General features: G+C 38.4%; 1 protein-coding gene across 2 annotated transcripts in view; it reads right to left on the bottom strand.

Annotated features, from left to right (window-relative positions):
• Window positions 1–4,060: 4,060 nt before the first annotated feature.
• ap3s2 (adaptor related protein complex 3 subunit sigma 2) overlaps window positions 4,061–20,343 on the bottom strand; it is a 33,537-nt gene continuing 17,254 nt past the window's right edge. Inside the window, exons 5-7 of one of the 2 annotated variants that reach the window (XM_012958920.3) lie at window positions 14,455–14,562; window positions 6,918–6,980; window positions 4,062–4,440 (exon numbers count right to left, since the gene is read on the bottom strand). In XM_012958920.3, the coding sequence (XP_012814374.1) occupies window positions 6,960–6,980; window positions 14,455–14,562 (129 nt within the window). In that variant the 3' untranslated portion in view covers window positions 4,062–4,440; window positions 6,918–6,959. 2 annotated transcript variants of the gene reach the window in all.

Raw genomic sequence — 20,343 nt, 5'->3', positions numbered from 1 at the left:
TGAGGTATAGGTTTCCTTTAACAGAACAATGTACTTTGAGAGCTTAGTTCAGTTTTATATAGGCCTTTTTTTCTAATTTTTATCTGGTGTGGTGCCAGTGAATTGATTTGTAGGGTTGCAGTAGACGTAGTATACATGGATTTTGCTTAAGCTTTTGATACAGTGCTGCATAAATATTTGCTTGCTTAACTATGGTCTTTTGATCTTGGTAATTCTGTGTGTACATGGGAAAACTGCCAAAAACATTTGGAGTAGAGTTTTTAATGGGGTTTCACAGGGTCCTGTATTGGGTCCACTTGTGTTTAAAAGTTACTTGTAGTGGGCATTGTAAGCAATGTATCTGCATATAACACAAAGCTATTCAGGACAATTAAATCCACCCAGGTCATGCTTGCAAGAGGATTTGGACAAGCTGGCAATCTGGGCAGCTAAATTGCAGATGATATTCAGGGCTGATAAAAATAAGTTCATGCATATGAGATTTAAAAATATGCAAGACTTTTATACCTAGGTTAGGCAAATCCTTTATAGAGAAGGACCTAGTGGTACTGGATAATAAACTTACTTTAGCATTATTAAAAAAACATCTTGAAATTGAAATGAAATGAGCTCAAGAGGGCAAAGTACATGATATAGTTATTGATTCCTTTATATATCCAAAGCCCCTTGGCTCTAACAGTTCTGCTGTCCAAGGTGCTGAACAGTTCCATTCTCTCTTTTTATACCAGAATATGTCTCGTCAAATATTTATGCCAAGCTATTAAATAAATGTTTATATGTAATACTTTCACTCATAATATTACCTTGGTAAACTATTACTTTCACTCATAATATTATCTTGTTAAATTTTTCCATTTACATTTTTGTGGCCGCTATTTGATAACTACATATTTAAAAAGTACTGCAATTGGCTTTGTTTTCTTTAGACCTTGGTTTAAGCAGTCACACTGGGCTGACTGGCACAGTAAAAATATGCAGCAAATTTTAGGCAACCTTGACTGTAGAGACTATAAATAAGAAATAGATTGCAGGCAATGGTCCTTAAGTAATGTTACTTGCGACTGCAATTGTTGCTTGAGGTTTTGTATTGCAGTTTAAGTCAGAGATGGCTGCATATTGACTCTCTTGTACTAGACCCAATGATTAAAAATTGTATTTATTGTGTATCTGCATAAAGCCACAGCACCCCTGTTTCCAAGGTAAGGTAAGGCACAGAGGCAAGTGATAAATTCACTAAAAGCTAAACTGACTGTGCACCTTCCTGCCATCAATGCACTAGGAGAAATTAGTGTGTCATATGACAAGTTAAATTTAACAGATAAGTGGCTTACACAATTAAGTCTCAAGTTCATCCTAGAAGCTTAATGCTATATACATGGTAAGAGAAATAATTATGAAATCCTAGTCAGGAACCTTCTTCTACACAACTAGCTTTGATGGATCTGCAAATGTATACAACTTTCATCTACTGACCAGACCACCCTCAAGCATAGGACTGGTTAGAATTTTCTTCATGCAAAATCTTCACTGTACTGCTCTTTGGGAAAGTATGCCACCACTAATTTAAACAGATCAGTAGAAAGGGTGCTCACAGCCATATCAAGCTTCCTAGCTGGGAGAGGTTAATGTAAGATCCAATACAAGAAAGAAATGCAAAATGTTATGATTTGCTAAGCAATGACGCAATGGATGTTCTTGATTGTTATTTGTTTCATGTAACTGCACTTTTCACATATGTAAGTTCGGAGAAGTAGTTCTGTGAGGAACAGAGCAAATGACACACCTCAATAACACCAACACATGCCACCCTACAGCTTTTCAATTATTGTTTATCATTAACGCCCCTTCAGTACAGTATCTATACCCTACAGTAATGCATTACAAAATGAGAGGAACAAAAAGAATATCAAACATTTACTGAAAGCTTTTGTCTTCCCAGTTTTGTATGAGTGTTGCACTGATACTTTGGGGCTTCTACATCAATTTGTCTCAAACCACAGCTGTTTATCCACTTTAGTGGTTTAGGATATGGGTGGATACAACCTAGATTATTTTAAATTCTAAGAGGTTTCATCTTGTCATTGCTCAATAGTATTTCTGTAAGGAAACAGCAGTAATGCTTAAAGGAGAACTATACCCCCGGGCGCAAAGAGCACCCTTAGCTATCATTGGGTAAACCCCCCTCACCGCATGATTTTAATGTTTACAATCCTATTGCTAATCGCTAACTAAAATTGCAGAGAAGTGCAGCCGCGTACCTCGCCGACATCTTCTTACCTACTGAAGACACTTAGCGATAGGGACACATTGTAAACTTTAAAACTATGCAGTAAAGGAGAGGTAAGGGGGGTCTAGCCAATGATAGTTAAGGGTGCTTTTTGCGCCTGGGGGTATAGTTCTCCTTTAAAGGAGAAGGAAAGTCATTTTGGCATTTTACTGCCAATAGATTCACCCCATTAGTGCCACCTAGAAAGCTATATTTATTCTGCAGAAAGCTTTATCATAAAGAGCCCTAGAATCTTTCTCTGTTTAAGATTGCAGCTGCCATTTTAGCTTGGTCTTCATAGATTTATGCTTGCAGCTCTATTCTTATAGATCAGATTACACATTCCTAATGGTGGGGGGAGTTGAGTTTTATGAATTCTTATGGGAGGGGGGAGCAGGGTGAGAGGAGAAAGCTGCCCCAGGAATGAAAAAAAATTTCTGAGAGAGGAAGTCAGATACCCTAAGAACATGTTTACAAAAAAGGTTACAAGAAATCCTGTGTTTCTTTTGATTGAGGACTCATCAGTGTAGCTTTACTGTAAGTGCTTATGGCTGCATTTACATATACCTTTCTGATAAAGCTTACTTAGTTTTTACCTTTCCTTCTCCTTTAAAGGAGAAGTAAACCCCCACATATTTTCTCAGGTGCATTGGCCCCTTCCCCAAACTCATAATCGTATATTTCTCATCTGAGTAGAGCCAGACACTGTTGTTCAGAGCCGCCATATTTGGCGGTCTAAGCCTTGGTGGTTGGCAAGTAGACAATGTATATCTTTCCTTTTAAACCACAAATATGTAAAGTATCCTTAAAATTGTAGAATGGTCTTAGAATGTTGCTATCATTAGGGAAACTTGTGTTGTACAAAGGATATTAGTAGCAAGAATGAAAATACATTTACATTTCCTTACATCTTGTCACAGGTAAACTTTACTGACTCCAATTCCCATTTTAATATACAAGCAGAAAAGCAAAAATAACATAATTTGCTAATGGCTGTGCTCCTGATGGGCCTGTATTTGCAAAGGGCTGTTCCCACATGTTGTTAATCCTGTCCTTGATAACATACAGGGCTCTGGGTTTAAAGGGTTGTGGATCCTTGCCCTAAAGAGCATACAGATAAGAAAGAGGAAGGAGTTGCCAAGAATGATTTATGGCCCCTAAAAGCTCTTGTATACCATCCCAACATATTCTGAATAACTGGCTGAAGATTCTGGCAAGTGGTGCATTAGATCACAGGGTTCTGTACGGAAAGAGATTGCTGCACATCATTTTATAGAAGAAATCTTTGGACACCTTCCCATACATCTGCATGTATAATAGCTCAATTTATATAGCAGTCATTTGTATTTCAGCTTTCTCCCTCCCAACTAATACCATGTTTACATTAAAATGCATCTTTTTTAACATCTGCAATGTTCTTTGGATAAAGGATATGACTCAGTGACTGGCTCTTACCACATGGCTGCAAATGTGGCTCTCTGCTAAACAGCTGCTATGGGGAATCCTGTTTACTGAACAGCAATTCTTTGGAGTTGCTAAATTAGGGTAACTGTAATATTTAGTACACATAGAAGAAAAGGGATTATAACAACTAGTAATGGCAGAATATTTTTAATGGAGTTCCTAAATATTTTAATGAATCTCCACTGAAAATGATAGTGGCTTGGTTTTATACGTGTAAAGATCTATTCTAAAAAGGTTTTATATATTTTAAATTTTCAGATCAGATGTGCTTCCTTTATATAATCTTTCTTCCCACTCTACTAAGTTGCCTGGAATTAGTATACACATGAAATTCATTTTAATTCAGCACTTTAATTATTACAGCACTCTTTCTGCTCTAACATATTATCAAATAAAAGATACTTTTGCATATCAACATAGAATTCCTTTATCAAAGTTGTACAATATATACATATTAGGCCACACTGTTTCATACAGTGGCTTCTTAATCCCTTTTTGATAGGGAAGGTACTAAATACATGTTTTCCTATGAGATGATACCTGAAAGACATCACATTAAGCACCATTACACAGATTATTTTTCAGGCAAAATGAGAGAGGTTGGGAACTTTAATGTTGAGGTCACCAATGTTGATGTTTCGTGGAAGGTCTGGCAAGTTCATATTCTTCATGGCTGAAACTGCCCTTGCAGGAGCCGCAGAGAACCCGGCCTAGCCCAGAAAAAGACAAATGTGTGTTAAATAATGAAAACAGACACATCTATTAGTTAACAAAAAATAGGTCAGTTAACATAGAGGTGCTGTGACATACAGATACTCTATTATATTATATTAGGACTAATTCCGTCCAACTGCCATGTCAAGAGGGCCTGGAAGGCCATTTTGAAACATCACACACAACCAAATGACTGCCCAAACATGTTATGCACTGCAGGACTGTGGATTAAAAGACAAGAAAAGCCAATGCTTTATCATCCGTTACACAAAGCAGACTCACAACCTGAGTTGCTAACTTAAATTTGGCGACCATAGTCCCTGGACCTTGTAAATCTATATTGTTTACTACTTGTGGGACCACCATCTTTCCTTAGCTGCTATATGGGAATATGTTATAGCCTGTTGGCTATAATGGCCAACAGGAGGTGTATTCAGTTCCATATCAGCAGTAGAAAAGGAGTTACAACTTCCAGGGATTGGAATGTATCAAATGTAAAACACTGGCTTTTTTTGACCTTTACTTATTTCCACACTAACATTGGTGATAGCAGCATGAGGTAGCCATAGCAATTGTGTCCTAACCAAGAAATACTCTACCCTTTTCCTAAGTGTTCCTTATGAAAAGATTGTATGATTTTTGAAACAAAGGCATCTACTAAAATGTACACGGAGTATGTTTATATGTTTTTAAAAGTATTTTTTAAACCTAGTTTTTGAGTTCAAATAATATTTCTCAATTTTAATATATGTTGAGTATGTTTGAAGCATAAAAAAATGTAAAGTGAGTGTTGCATTTGGAAAAATGCAATGCAATCTGGCTATGCCAAAATAAAGATCTAAATATTCGTAGGTAAAACCTGGTACAATAATTTATAAATAATTAGATTATGGCTTATGGTATGCTCAAACCTGCATCCCAAATTTATGAAAATGCCTATGTGTAAGAGTAAAATGTATTTGATCAGCTATTTGCAAACTGACAGCTCTGTATGCAGTATTGATCAAACACCTGTATATGGATACAAAGTTCTGTATCCTAGTTTCCCCTGAAACTTCCCCATCAAAATCTTTCTAGCAGTAGTTACTGGGACAGCCCAATTGTGATGGCTTTCCTAAACCAACTGCAGAAAGTACTGGAGGAAGTACTGGTTCTCCCTTCAGGCAACACAAGGCATTTGCAGCTGTGACTGGTTTTGGACAGAAGTCTATTGAGCTTCTCCCACATGCTAATAATTAAACTGAGAGACTTAATGCAAACAATTCCAGAATGCCAATTTCTACATGTATATCATGCAACATGTGTGTTTTGACCTCCACTTCTTCTTATAGAAAATTGCGATGGCTATGCACTTTCCCACTGGCAGCTTACTTGCAATTTGACTGAAACACCTCGTGCCATGAACCTATAATCCACTATAAGATAAAAAACAAATTTTTACTAGATTTTTAAGTTCAATACGAAACTCCAAAAAGCAAGAGGTACCCAACAAACATTTTGCTTGTAGCCCTTAGGCTGGAGCACTTACCTTTTGAATTAAAACAATGATTTCAAGCAAGTCCACCATAAAAGGGCTATACTACATTCCTGCATTCACATAGCAGTGCATACCAATAACACCACTAGAAGTTCTCATATGACAGGGCTGTCTAACTTTCAAGCCTTAAAACTTCCCTAACACTCTGCAGCTGTCCTCAGAAGCTGGAAGTCATCAACAACCATTCTGCATAAAGTGGCCTTGTTCACTGCACTTTGGTAGGAATTAAAATATGTGAAATCCCCCCAACCATGCAGCCACACACATAATAATGATCACAGCAGAGAACAGGACAACTATTTTATGGCAGCGTTTAAGTGGCCAAGTGTACAGATTTTGTTATTTAATTTTGTCATTTTCTAACTACCCTACAAATCAGTCAGTGACACACCCAGGAACTGGCTCGCAGACAGGCATTACTGTGAGGACAACAGGACAGCACTACTCTGCAGCAAACAAGGCAAACAGTTGTTAGACGAATATTTCCTGCTGTTTCCAGTGTTTTTCTGGACTTACTGGATATAAAGTCCAGCCAAAAAACTAAAATAATAACCTATTTGACACCTTGGTTTTTATGTCAACTGCAATTAAAAGACATTATTCAGGTTTTTTTTCCATTTCTGATCAGATACAACAGTACCAGTCAACTACAAAATTTGATCTGTGATCTGACCACTCAAAATATAAAAACACTTGACATTTTAATGATGTACACATAGGAAACTTCCCCGACATCTGACTAACTAACCCATTTAACAAGAAGTCTGAGATAAGTATAAATAAATCACACATATGTAGGCAGAATTTCATTCATCTGACATTTCAACTGCATGACTAGGCCATTATTTCGGGGGCCACATGCTGGCTCAGACCATCATACAGTTTGGTTGGAAACTGACCAGATTTTGTGAAAATCTGTGCGTGTGCCCAGCTTACCTCTTCCAAACGATCTGAAGAGTTCTTTTAAGGTATGACAATTTAGAATCCAGGTATAAATAGCTAACATGGCAAAAAAAGAAAAAATGAGTATTAGGATGTTTATGGAGAAAGCCTTGACAGTGCTGGCAAGTGTCTTTGGGCCCGATGTCAAAACCTGATACAGAGCTGCAAATTTGCAGATGGCTGACTGTGTGTGAGAGAACAAACAGCATATCATCTTGCTGGGAAAATCCTAAAATCAAACATATGCTTAGATATTTAGAAAGAAAATTAGAATGGCTAATATGTACAAAGTTATTTTGATAAAGCAGGGACATAGGTGTATATTTATTCTGTGTTGGCCTTAGAAACATAACCTTTTATACTTTAATTAGACTAAACATACTCTTGTCTCTGTGTTAACTGCAATGGAGTGAAAGCTTGTTTTGCAATATCATGATTGTAAAAGCCACTGTGACATAGTACAGTGCCTCTATTTGCTTCGGTTGTTGCAACAAACAAAGTTTATTTTAAAAAAATAAACACTACAGACAATGCTATCATTTCTTTAGCAATAATACTCTGCTATACAGTAAGACTGTACTTGAAATCCATTGTATCTACTATGTTGGCAAAAGGAGGTCAGAATCTGTGTGCTCCTTACTCCAACGGCAGGAAGTACAGAACATTGTCATGTATGCATTTGTATATAGGTGTAAAATGGTGTAAAATGTTGGAATTGGGTGATTTATTTCTGACGTTACAAATACTTTATTTCTTTCAAAAAAATAAGAAAAGGGTTTGTTCGGCTATAATGCCAGCTGGTATATCTTCAGAAGTATTAAAAATCAAATCTATTATCTACTTAACTATGCTTCCTGTAATGTGAGGCACGAAAGGTACCAAACTAAATTAGCAGTCATGAAGAGGGAAAGGTCTCCTTTAAAGGAGAAGGAAAGGTAAAAACTAAGTAAGCTTTATCAGAAAGGTCCATGCAAACAAAGCCGAGATACTGACACCAGAAATGAAACCTTTTTTACATCTATCATAACATTGTCTTTGCAATAATAATTTTGCCATAAAAGTATTTGTCCAATTATTATTTTACCCATCTGATCCCCCATATTCCTCTGAGGGGGCTGCCATATTTGTGCAGCAGTAAGCCGTTAGCATTAGAAGCTATAACTGACAGCTTGAGAAGGGACAGTCAGGTTGGCAAAAAAGTCAGGTTTAGGAACTTTAAGTAACAATTACTTACAAAAGCAGCCCTAACAGCGAAAAATATAACTTTATATGTAGATTAATATTTTAAAAAGTAGTTTTTTTCATGTCAGTACCACTTTAAACACTTGCAGAACTGCTGCTCTGAGCCTCAGTAAAAAAAACACTGTGTCCCCTTTCTTCTTTTCTGTATACACGATCTTATCAAAATCCTTAAGGGCATGGCACAAGCCTGCTCAGTTTGCACCTCTCTCTTCCTCCCCTATCTGCTCTCTCCCCCCTCCCACCTGTGCTGTAATCTAAACCCAGAGCTGTTCCCTGACCCCATGCTGCTGCCTGGAAGTGAAGTCAGACCAAGTTAAAATGGCAGCTGCTGTCTTAAACAAACAGAGAAAGCTTCTAGGGCTGTTTACTCAGGTATGGTAAAGCATTCTACAGAATAAAAATAGCATTCTAGCTTGCACTACTGTGACTAATCTATTGGCAATAAAATGCTGGAGTAGCTTTCTTTTCCTTTAAGGCTAAAGTCACACTTGCCTACATCATCAGGTAGATGTTACAGAGATTGGGTCACATTGTTGTGAGATAAGGAACACTTATAACACTTATATTGTTGGTTATTAAAGAATGATAAGAGTATCTACTGAAGTTTATATCCTAAATAATAAATGTGCAATAAATTAAGATAAGGTGGATTTTGCCTTGAGGAATCCCGGTGACTATAAACTTCCTTGTTTGATATAAAGTAATTAATTGGATAAGCTGGCAAAAGATGAACTGTGAAAAAAATATATGTGATCAAACAGGATATTTTTGGCATCCAGCATTTCTAAGAAATATTTTGCTGCAGCAGGGCATATTTTCTGGTAATTAAGGGATGCAGGGCTACTGTTGAAAAAAAAACAAAAAAAAACAAAGACCCTGGCATGCTAGGTCCTAGCAGGTCTGGAATGGGATTCAAAAAAGGCCCTGGCATTGCAATTGCACAGAGGTCCCACCAGCCCACTACAGTATATAGTGATTATCTATGGAATCTTACAGCAGCCTCTCAGGCATTTGCCAGACTGCCAGCCTGGGCCTGGGTCCTAGTATTCCCAAAAAACAGTATTTGGAAGAGTTGAGGGCTATAGATATTTAACTCACCCTAATGTAGAAATTCACTCCCGTAACACTGCTTCCTCATCCACATGAACTTACCAGTACACTTGCACCGATGTAGTATAGAAATAGTGAAATCTATGCTGACAACATCTAGACTACACTGTACTGGCACAGGGAGATTAGTCGCCCAAGACAAATCTTTGCTACTGCGGGCGACTAATATCACCAAAATCCTTTCCCACTGGTGTTGCAATTTTATTTACTTGAACAGAGGAATCCATTTCCTTATATGACTAGTCCTCATATGACTATTTCTGCAGTCTCTCTAGCACCCACCAACCCTATCTAACTTTATGGCAGATATTGTAGATATATTCTCAGTATCAGTCTCTGTGTTTAAGGGCTCTGGCACACGGGGAGATTAGTCGCCCGCGACAAAACTCCCTGTTCGCGGGCGACTTCACCTGCCTTCACCTGCCATCCCACCGGCGAAAATGTAAGTCACCGGTGGCATGGCACACGCGGTGGCGCGATTTCGCGCAAATCGCCGAAGTTGCCTCGCAAGGGTTTTTCGGCGATTTGTGCGAAATTGCGCCGCCGCGTGTGCCATCCCACCAGCGACTTACATTTTCGCCGGTGGGATGGCAGGTGAAGGCAACTCAGGGAGATTAGTCGCCGCGAACAGGGAGTTTTGTAGCTGGCGACTAATCTCCCCGTGTGCCAGAGCCCTAATAAGACAAGTATCTTTTATCGGAAAGGCTCAATAACATTTACTACACTGCTGCTTTGAGATACCTCTAGCTAATCTATCAGCATGACTAAGATACAGTTCAGCTGAGGCAGAGTAAACAGATACATTGACCTTTTAACTATATAAATATAATACATCTCAATGTATAATATGTCAGAAAACAAAACTGGCATAGAAAAATGAAACAGTATTAACAGTATGTAACGGTAATGTCCCTTTAAACCCAAGGCAAAAGTTCTTCATTACAACCGCAGGGAGATGTGTTAGGAACAAATATTAGCACAGAGTTGCACCAGTGAAAACACAGTAACTGCCATAGCAAACTAGCATCATGCATCAATACGCCCATTGTGAAACAGGGTACAAGTATACATTTCACTTCCCGTAAGTATGGAGTAATTGCAGGATCCCCTTGGCAAACTGCGCCTCCTTGCACCTAATGAATCACACCCAAACGCCATCATAGATACAATAGTTACACTGATGCCCTGGCGACTAGATGCAGATTTACCAAATGGGCACCAAATTCATGTCAATGTGGAAAAATACTGTGCAAAAAGGTGCTAACTGCAATTTTTTTGCATGGTTCCAGTAAACTAACTGTCCTTTGAAACTCCTTCCTTGTTAGTCCTGAATGAAGTGCAAGGAAGGGGGACTACCAACGCATGCCTATGTCCTGATGATATACATGGTGCTGCAAATGGAAGTTCATTTTGTGAGCTCAGAGAGTTGTGATTTTTAATGCAAAAAACATTTTACCCTGCCAACATTAATGAGGCCCCAAGACTATAATGTTGCTGTTCCATCAACAAATCCCAGCCAATCTGATACAGTCTAAAAGAGTTTGCAAACTAAAATAGGGAGAAAAACTACTATAGAAGAGTCGATAAATATGCAAAAAGGCCCAGTGCTATATCTGCTGCCAGAAAAAGCATTGTCCAAGTACTGACCTTCCAAAACATTTCTTTCACCCATAAAGTTCCACAGTACATATGATATGTCATTATAATCCAAAGCCTAGAGTTCAGTAACTCTCTCGTGTGAAGGCTTGGGAAACTAAAATGAATCTCTCCTTGGAGGTAGAAGTCTTGGCTGATGTTTTTAACACATCTGGATGTTCTTACATTTTGACCAAGAAATCTATAACAAATTGTTCCTGTAGTACTATCTATAACAAATAATACTGTCACAGTGGAAGATTGATTAAAACCAGTGTTGCTTTCAAGAGGAGTACCTTGGCACGTAACGCATTAAAATGATCTAACAAACCTGTTAAAGGGTACACCTACTTTCCTCTTTAAAAACTGCCACATAATAATTCTACATTTAGGGGCCCATTTATCAATGTACCATTAAGTCCGAATACAAAAAATGTGTATTTTTTCTAAGTTTTAGAACTGTGTGTATTTTCTACGATATTTACGTTAATATATATTTGTTGCAACGAGTACGAAAGTTTCGGAATTCATTCAAGTTTCAGTATTGTGACTTTCTTTTGGCCAGGTTGGAGCTGCAGAGTGCCATTGAGTCCTTTGGAAAGCTTCCCACATCATGCATTGAAGTGTCAAATTCAGAAAGGACTTTGCGCTGTTTACAATCGTTGGGATACGAAAATTTCGTGACTATTGGATCCCCATTTGCAAATGATCGCTTCAACACGAAAATTTCGGAAGTTTCAGATCGTAAGTACAAAATTTTTGTATTCAAACAAAGAATTTTTGTGACATTTGTGAAATGATCGGATTTCGGGATTCGTACATTAGTGAATCGGCCCCTTAGTGTTGCTAATTTGCAGTGAATTCAGATGGATGTTGCAGACTTGCCTGGTTTTTGTACAGCTTTGTAGCATGTAGCATGAGAAGAGGCACTTAAGAGGTGACATGATAACTATGTATAAATATATAAGGGGATCATATAATAACTTCTCTAATGCCTTATTTACCAGTAGGTCCTTCCAACGGACACGAGGGCACCCACTCCGTTTAGAAGAAGGGAGGTTCCATTTAAATATTCGGAAAGGATTTTTTACAGTGAGAGCTGTGAAGTTGTGGAATTCCCTCCCCGAATCATTCGTGCTGGCTGATACATTATATAGCTTTAAGAAGGGGCTGGATGGATTCTAAGCAAGTGAGGGAATACAGGCTTATGGGAGATAGCTCTTAGTACAAGTTGATCCAGGGACTGGTCCGATTGCCATCTTGGAGTCAGGAAGGAAAATTTTCCCCTCTGCGGCAAATTAGAGAGGCTTCAGATTCAGGTTTTTTGCCTTCCTCTGGATCAACTAGAAGTTAGGCAGGTTAGATATAGGCATTATGGTTGAACGTGATGGACGTACGTCTTTTTTCAACCTAACTTACTATGTTATGGCTTAATTGCTAATTAGCCATATTACTGAATTATGTAAAAAAGTAATTGTTGCTGTATTGCGTGCCTCATTCCAGATAAGCCAGATGATTCTTAATTACAACAATTATAACATTAGTATGTATGGAAGAAATGAAGTGAAGGAAGGTTTTTATACACCCTAAAAGTTTTACCCCCCCCCCAATGAAAATTAACAACTACATGCAAAACACGCGTGGTTCTCACAGCCATTAATTCCTTATGAAAATCACCTAAAAAAAATGGTTCTTTATAAGGCACAGCACCAAAAAATAACTAGTGGGGTCACTTACTTACTGGACTAAGTTGTGGAATCCTTTTCATGTTAACTGTAAATAAGTTTAATGTGACTTGCAACCTATGGGCTATAAGACAATTTCACAATGGAAAATATACATATATGCATTTAATTGCATTATATGAACTTCCTAAATAAATATTAATGTATTTCTATTTTTACATGGGCATTCCTAATTCAAGAGATTAAAAGGAAATCATGATAGTCTGTCTGTGCTCAGAGGGACCAGTTCCCTACCCCACTTGGGATTTCAAGATAGCTTGTGCACCACTCACTAGGGAAAGTAGAGGGATTTCAAGTTCCTAGAACCCATCACTTCACAGTAGACAAAGTAAATTAGGTGTTTTATTAGAGGTTAGCCTAAAGCTGGCCATACACGCACCGATACTATCGTACGAAACCTCGTTTCGTACGATATTCGGTGCGTGTATGGCATGTTGGTGAGTCGACCGATATCGCAGGAAGCTGCTGATATCGGACGACTCGCCGATCGGCCAGGTTAGAAAATTTTGATTGGGCGCCATAGAAGGCGCCTGACCAAAATCTGCCATCAGGGCTGAATCAGCAGAAGGAGGTAGAAATCCTATTGTTTCTACCTCCTTATCTGCTGTTACAGCCCTGACGATGTTTCGTGCGACCGATGGTCGCACGAAACATCATCAGATCGCCACATGTATGTCCAGCTTAAGGGAAGTGGGGAACACTTTCCTGCAATCACAGACAGACTAACATGATTTCCTCTATCCAGTATGCCTGTGTAAGAAAATACATTTATATATATTTCTGGAAGTTTAGATCATGTTAGTTCATGCACCTTTCCTCCATAAGCCCAAATGAATAAGTAAATCCCCTTTAATTTATTTTCAGTTTTCATAGTTACCAAAAAAAAAAAACTTAAACCAAGTAAGAAACAATATCCAAAATATAGATAAGTACTATGTTTGTATATCTCCCTGATGTAAGGTAAATTGTACCGTTGATTCTGTGTTTTCTAAATCATTCTTTAGTGCCCAAATGTCTTAAGAGTGTGGCAGCATGCCTGCCAGCACCAGGAATCTAATAGGGTGTATATATCGTTAGAACATTTATGGAACATCTAGTGACAACATTCTGAATCAAGAACAATTGGAATGTTTGTTCAAAATATAACAAGAGTGAGCTGAACAAAAGATGTTCATCATCTGGTACTGATTTATGTGTTTTATTGGCAGCGGCACAGTTTTCCCAAAGGCAACAAACCATCCTGTGTGCCATCACCCTAAATGTTTGATCTGTAAAGGAACAGTACCACCAAAAAATGAAAATGTATCAAATTATCTAAAATATAATGTACTGTTGCCCTGCACTGGTAACACTTGTTTGTTTGCTGAAGAAACCCTACTATAGTTTATATAAATACCCTGCTGTGTAGCCATGGGGGCAGCCATTGAAGCTGAAAAAAGGAGAAAAGGCACAGGTTACATAGCAGATAACAGATAAGCTCTGTAGAGTACAGAGTATGTAATTTATCTGTTATAAGCTACATAACTTGTGCCTTTTCTTCTTTTTTCCATCTTAAATGGCTGCCCCTGTGGCTACACAGCAGGGTATTTTATATAGTAACTATAGTAGAGTTTCTAAAGCATACAAACAACTTCTACCAACACAGGCCAAGAGTATATTATATTTGAATGACTCCTGACAGAGGATTTAAGAGCTTGCTGGCTGTTAGTTTGGGATTAATATCATGCCTTATTCTAGATATTGCAACTTGTGCTCCTTTATCTCTATGTAGGGTGTATGGAAAGGTATAAAATACTTACCTCTGATTTCTCTAATTTGCTCTGAGCTTCAACTTGAGTGATAACTTCACTCATGTTTGTCTCCAGCACCATCCCACCCATTACCATCTCATGCAAGATATAATGCACCTAGGAAGACAGAGTAAAGATTAAATAGATACTGGGGTTAGGTCATAACAGGTGCAATTAAAAAACAATTTGCAGGTAGCATTTACTGATCTTTGTAAAAGCAAAGATATTGTTTGTTGCTATGGGTTTCAGCATCTGGGTAATCCTTGTGCCTTTTATTATTTATTGGGATTAATCTCTAAAATGTGTACATTGCTACATCAGTGGGTCAAAACCTGTAAAAATCACAAAATTGAATACATTAGTGAACATCCCATAAGAAAAAAAGAATGTATTTATTTAAACCAGAGGTTCTTCATGCTCAAATACCTTTACTCATACTCAAACTTGTTTATGTAAAATTATAAGGTCTATCGTTTCTTGGTCTCAGGCACTTTAATGAAAATAACATCTGCATGGCCACAGAGCAATCAAGCTTGTCTGTTAATTAACTGCTACATTTGACTTAAAGAAACAAAATAAAAATACTTAAAAGTTTATTTTACAAAATAAACCTAGACACCATAAATTCCCAGAAAACTGAGATACTACAGTGTCATCAGCCAACCTGAAGGCAAAATGGAAACACTTCATGATTTCAATCCCAGAAGCCAAATAATGAAAGTGCCAGAAACTGATCAGCCATGTATCTTGAACAGGCCTGCTTCTTGGTAAGCAACATACTATAAAATAATTATAGAAGAGTAATCAGATATATATTGGTAACCTCGTGAAGACAAGTTAAAAAAACAAAACAATTTTACTTAAATCATAATAAAATGATCTAAACAAGTACAGTACTACAGTGGATGTCAACATGGTATGACCTTTAGAAGGAGACACATCACGTGTAAACTTATTTATGATTAACAATAGAACTAGATATTCATCTAAAGTTGGCCATACATGCTGAAGGGGCCATGTATGGGGGCAGCCCAGTGGCCTGCCCAACTAATATCTGTCACAAAATCTCAAGCTGGTTTAAAAAAGCCAATCAGCAGAGGACTGCATCAGCAAGCCAACCAGTTTTACAATGCCGTTACTATTTTATATTTTTTATGATTTCTAACACTTTCACTATATCTAACACTGCAAAATGAGCTGTTTTTCAAGCAAAGTGGCAGGTATGATTTCTATAGCTGTTGGTTTGTGTAGATCAATTTGAAAATATTTGTATTGCCTGATGGACACTGTGTATATATTTTTAATGATTAATAATGGTCTTTTTCTGTAGGAACAGCTTGTGTTAAATATTTCACTTCTGAGTAAGCAGTAATACCTTATGAGAAATACCTAGCATCAAGGATTTTGCTGAGCCACAGATCTCGTCATTGTAGGGTTAGATGACAAAGAATGATGTGATTTATGTGCAAGAGGTAAATCAGGTGAGCCAAATATTAAAGAAAAAATGATAGTGGGACAAATCCATTTTATTACCCTAAACTCATGTCTTAAATTTGTAAAGGTCTTCTGCCTTCTTGTGCAGTAAAATATGGAGGAAAAAAAAGGAAAGCACAGCATTATCAAACTAATGTTTATGCTGACCTTTGTCATTGCCTGCAATTATTGTTAGAACTGGGTACATAACTGAGCCTGTTATCATATCTTATCAAGTATTTGCTTAATCCATGTTAAATAAAACATCATTATTTTCTGGACAAGAAAATTAAACTACTTTTAATTATTCTAGGGAAATAGCACATATGGTGTTTTGATTATAGTTACCTGTAATAATGTGCAACCACCAGCTACTTTTTATAGTGTCTATAATCCACTTACATCAAACGGAAAAGCTAAGGGCTGACTCTATGGTGCATATTTATGATTGCCCGAACTTTCAGGCTGAGGCAACCATAAAGGAAACCCTGCTCAATTTATGTCACTTTTACTGGGTTTTTGTTACAAAGAAAAACTTGGCAGCTTTTAGGTTTCTTCATTTCAAAAGCTTGTTCAGGCAAACGTACAAAGCTTTTTTGGCACGAAACTCAGCGTCAGTTCGTAAACAACGTCACTTGGGATTTCCTGTATGATTGGCTGAGCCCAAAAGCTGGGAAGTCATAAATGTGCTTCAAAACTAACTCCACAAGGTGGGGGGTAATGTCCTATGACACTGTCCTGGCTGAGGAAAGCTTCCTGTCTCCTAAGTTCCCTTTGCATTGGCATTTTGACAGTAGTTAAACAAAATTCTGAAGGCGAATATGATACAACAATATACTCCAATCTGCTTTTCTAGGCTGAAGTCAGCCCAGTGTGAACACTGACAGGCAAATGCTGTTCCTGTGTGCTGCGATCCGCCTCATGGTTTGTTCACTATGTAACGTTACCTTTATAAGGAAATAAATACTTATTCTGAATAAATAATTAACCAACAGCTAACTGATACCTTAATAAGAGTCCTATTAAAGAATCTTACCTGGCATATATCAGTAAATACCTTGAGCTACCATTTTGTGATGGTCTGTGTGCTCCCTCAGCAAATACAGGCTCTAACTATAACATGGAGAAGTGTGGGAGAAAAAGACAGAGCTCTGTCCATTCATTTGAATGATGTAACATAGCATGTAAGTGTGCCCTTGTTTCAGGCCCAGGTTGGGATTAAAACAAACCATTGCATGCATTTTAGGTACACAGAGGTCCAAACAGCCGCCAACCAGCCAAATAGTGACAGTCTATGGCATCTTACAGCAGCCCCTCTGGCGTTTGCCTAAAGCCACAGTTTGCCAGTTTGAGCCTGCCTTGGTTTGTGTATGAGCACAGTGATTCATCTGAGCCGGGGAATGGCCCTTAGTACTTAAATGGCTGTTTTTCTACACAGGATAAAATAAATAAATCCAGTGGCACATACTACTTGAAATATATATATTTTTATGAAAATGGATAATTTATATAAAGCAGCATTTTACAGACGAGCCATTTTATGTAATATTTCTATAGAGGCCTGCAATATCCAGGGGTAAAATAACAGTGTGCCTAAATTGTGGGTAAAAGCCCAACCTGAAAGGAAGGTTAGTGAAGGTATTAAAGGGTTTTGTTCATGAGCATGAATCACAGGAAACCACATTGTGCGAGATGAACATGTATGATCCCGCTTAATACCACATAGCAGAGGTCTCTTTTCAATGTTAGCAGTCCCAGAGAACGCAGCATTAAACAAGCAGGAAGATACTGAAAACTGTCATGTAAAAAACTAAAATTCTTATAAATATTATTACTTATCACTGCCTACATTGTTCAGATTCTGGAGGATATTAAACAGTAGATGGCGGCCATGCATTCTAATTGATTCTAATATAGTAATGGATAATAAAATCTTCCAAGGAGTTCAATACCCACATAAAGGAATAGATGCTTCTTTAATAGGTCACACACCTTAGAAGGGACTTCTAGTATTCTCATTTTTTGGAGCAGGAAGCGATGTTATGGAATACATTATAAAGTAAAAATATCTGCTTGTTTTTAGCCAAATGTATCCGAATACTAAAACTTATTTTCAGAAGCAATGGCAGCACAAGATCTATTCGTAGGAAGGTTTTATGGATGTTCAGATGCAATCAAACCACACCACATGCAATGCCAAGCAACGGCAGGAGTGATGTAAAGATTAGTGCCATTGGGCTCTGAAGCCAAAGAATGATCAATGTAATTTTACCATCTGGCAGCCTGATGGGAAAAAAATGGATTTGGCAGTTATCAGGGGAACACAACCTGCATGAATGCATACTGGTGGCTCTAAAGTTTGGTGGCTGAATGGTCTGTGGCTTTTTTATGGTTAGGGGTAGGATTCCTGGTTTCAGTGAAGCTAAAACTACAGTATACAATGACATTCTTGGTAATTCAGTACAGGAATAGGTGCTCTGGGAGTGTATAAACATGGCTAACCCACAGAAAGCCCTAACTTCAACCCAAAAGAATACTTGTGGGATGAATAGAAAACATTAGTGAGTTTAGACACCAATGCTGGGGATCAGGAATGGCTCACATAGTGGAAAGATACTGGCTACCAGCTTCAGTGACCTTCATTTGAGAGCGGGAAAGAGGTTGAAGAAGAAGGCAAATAATTGCCAAACTATAAAAAATTAAAAAGGAAGATCAATTTTAAAGTTGCTTAGAGCAGGACAATCTTTATCATACTAAATGTAAACCTAAAGGTGAACAACTCCTTTAACAGAGGCTGTTTCTATATAACGGTGCTGTCCAACTTCTGTGGTACCAAGGGCCAGAATTTTCTGGACTACATGGTGGAGGGCCAATAACAGATGGCAGTTGTGACCACTCCCCTTTTTTAAAACCACACCCATGTTATCATGAGAGCTTTTTTGATCATCCCCACATTAATGGTGATAGCACAGCAAAAAACCCAAATGGTTGGTTCTCATTGCAGGTACAGTGGCTTGCAAAAGTATTCGGCCCCCTTGAACTTTTCCACATTTTGTAACATTACAGCCACAAACATGAATCAATTTTATTGGAATTCCACGTGAAAGACCAATACAAAGTGGTGTACACGTGAGAAGTGGAACGAAAATCATACATGATTCCAAACATTTTTTACAAATAAATAACTGCAAAGTGGGGTGTGCGTAATTATTCAGCCCCCTTTGGTCTGAGTGCAGTCAGTTGGCCATAGACATTGCCTGATGAGTGCTAATGACTAAATAGAGTGCACCTGTGTGTAATCTAATGTCAGTACAAATACAGCTGCTCTGTGACGGCCTCAGAGGTTGTCTAAGAGAATATTGGGAGCAAAAACACCATGAAGTCCAAAGAACACACCAGACAGGTCAGGGATAACGTTATTGAGAAATTTAAAGCAGGCTTAGGCTACAAAAAGATTTCCAAAGCCTTGAACATCCCACGGAGCACTGTTCAAGCGATCATTTAGAAATGGAAGGAGTATGGCACAACTGTAAACCTACCAAGACAAGGCCGTCCACCTAAACTCACAGGCCAAACAAGGAGAGCGCTGATCAGAAATGCAGCCAAGAGGCCCATGGTGACTCTGGACGAGCTGCAGAGATCTACAGCTCAGGTGGGGGAATCTGTCCATAGGACAACTATTAGTCGTGCACTGCACAAAGTTGGACTTTATGGAAGAGTGGCAAGAAGAAAGCCATTGTTAACAGAAAACCATAAGAAGTCCCGTTTGCAGTTTGCCACAAGCCATGTGGGGGACACAGCAAACATGTGGAAGAAGGTGCTCTGGTCAGATGAGACCAAAATGGAACTTTTTGGCCAAAATGCAAAACGCTATGTGTGGCGGAAAACTAACACTGCACATCACTCTGAACACACCATCCCCACTGTCAAATATGGTGGTGGCAGCATCATGCTCTGGGGGTGCTTCTCTTCAGCAGGGACAGGGAAGCTGGTCAGAGTTAATGGGAAGATGGATGGAGCCAAATACAGGGCAATCTTGGAAGAAAACCTCTTGGAGTCTGCAAAAGACTTGAGACTGGGGTGGAGGTTCACCTTCCAGCAGGACAACGACCCTAAACATAAAGCCAGGGCAACAATGGAATGGTTTAAAACAAAACATATCCATGTGTTAGAATGGCCCAGTCAAAGTCCAGATCTAAATCCAATCGAGAATCTGTGGAAAGATCTGAAAACTGCTGTTCACAAACGCTGTCCATCTAATCTGACTAAGCTGGAGCTGTTTTGCGAAGAAGAAAGGGCAAGGATTTCAGTCTCTAGATGGGCAAAGCTGGTAGAGACATACCCTAAAAGACTGGCAGCTGTAATTGCAGCAAAAGGTGGTTCTACAAAGTATTGACTCAGGGGGCTGAATAATTACGCACACCC

The sequence above is a fragment of the Xenopus tropicalis genome, chromosome 3, assembly GCF_000004195.4.
Source record: "Xenopus tropicalis strain Nigerian chromosome 3, UCB_Xtro_10.0, whole genome shotgun sequence".
In the NCBI taxonomy this organism is placed as follows: domain Eukaryota; kingdom Metazoa; phylum Chordata; class Amphibia; order Anura; family Pipidae; genus Xenopus; species Xenopus tropicalis.
The sequence above is the reverse complement of the archived record's forward strand: the minus strand, read 5'-3'. Positions and strand labels throughout refer to the sequence as shown.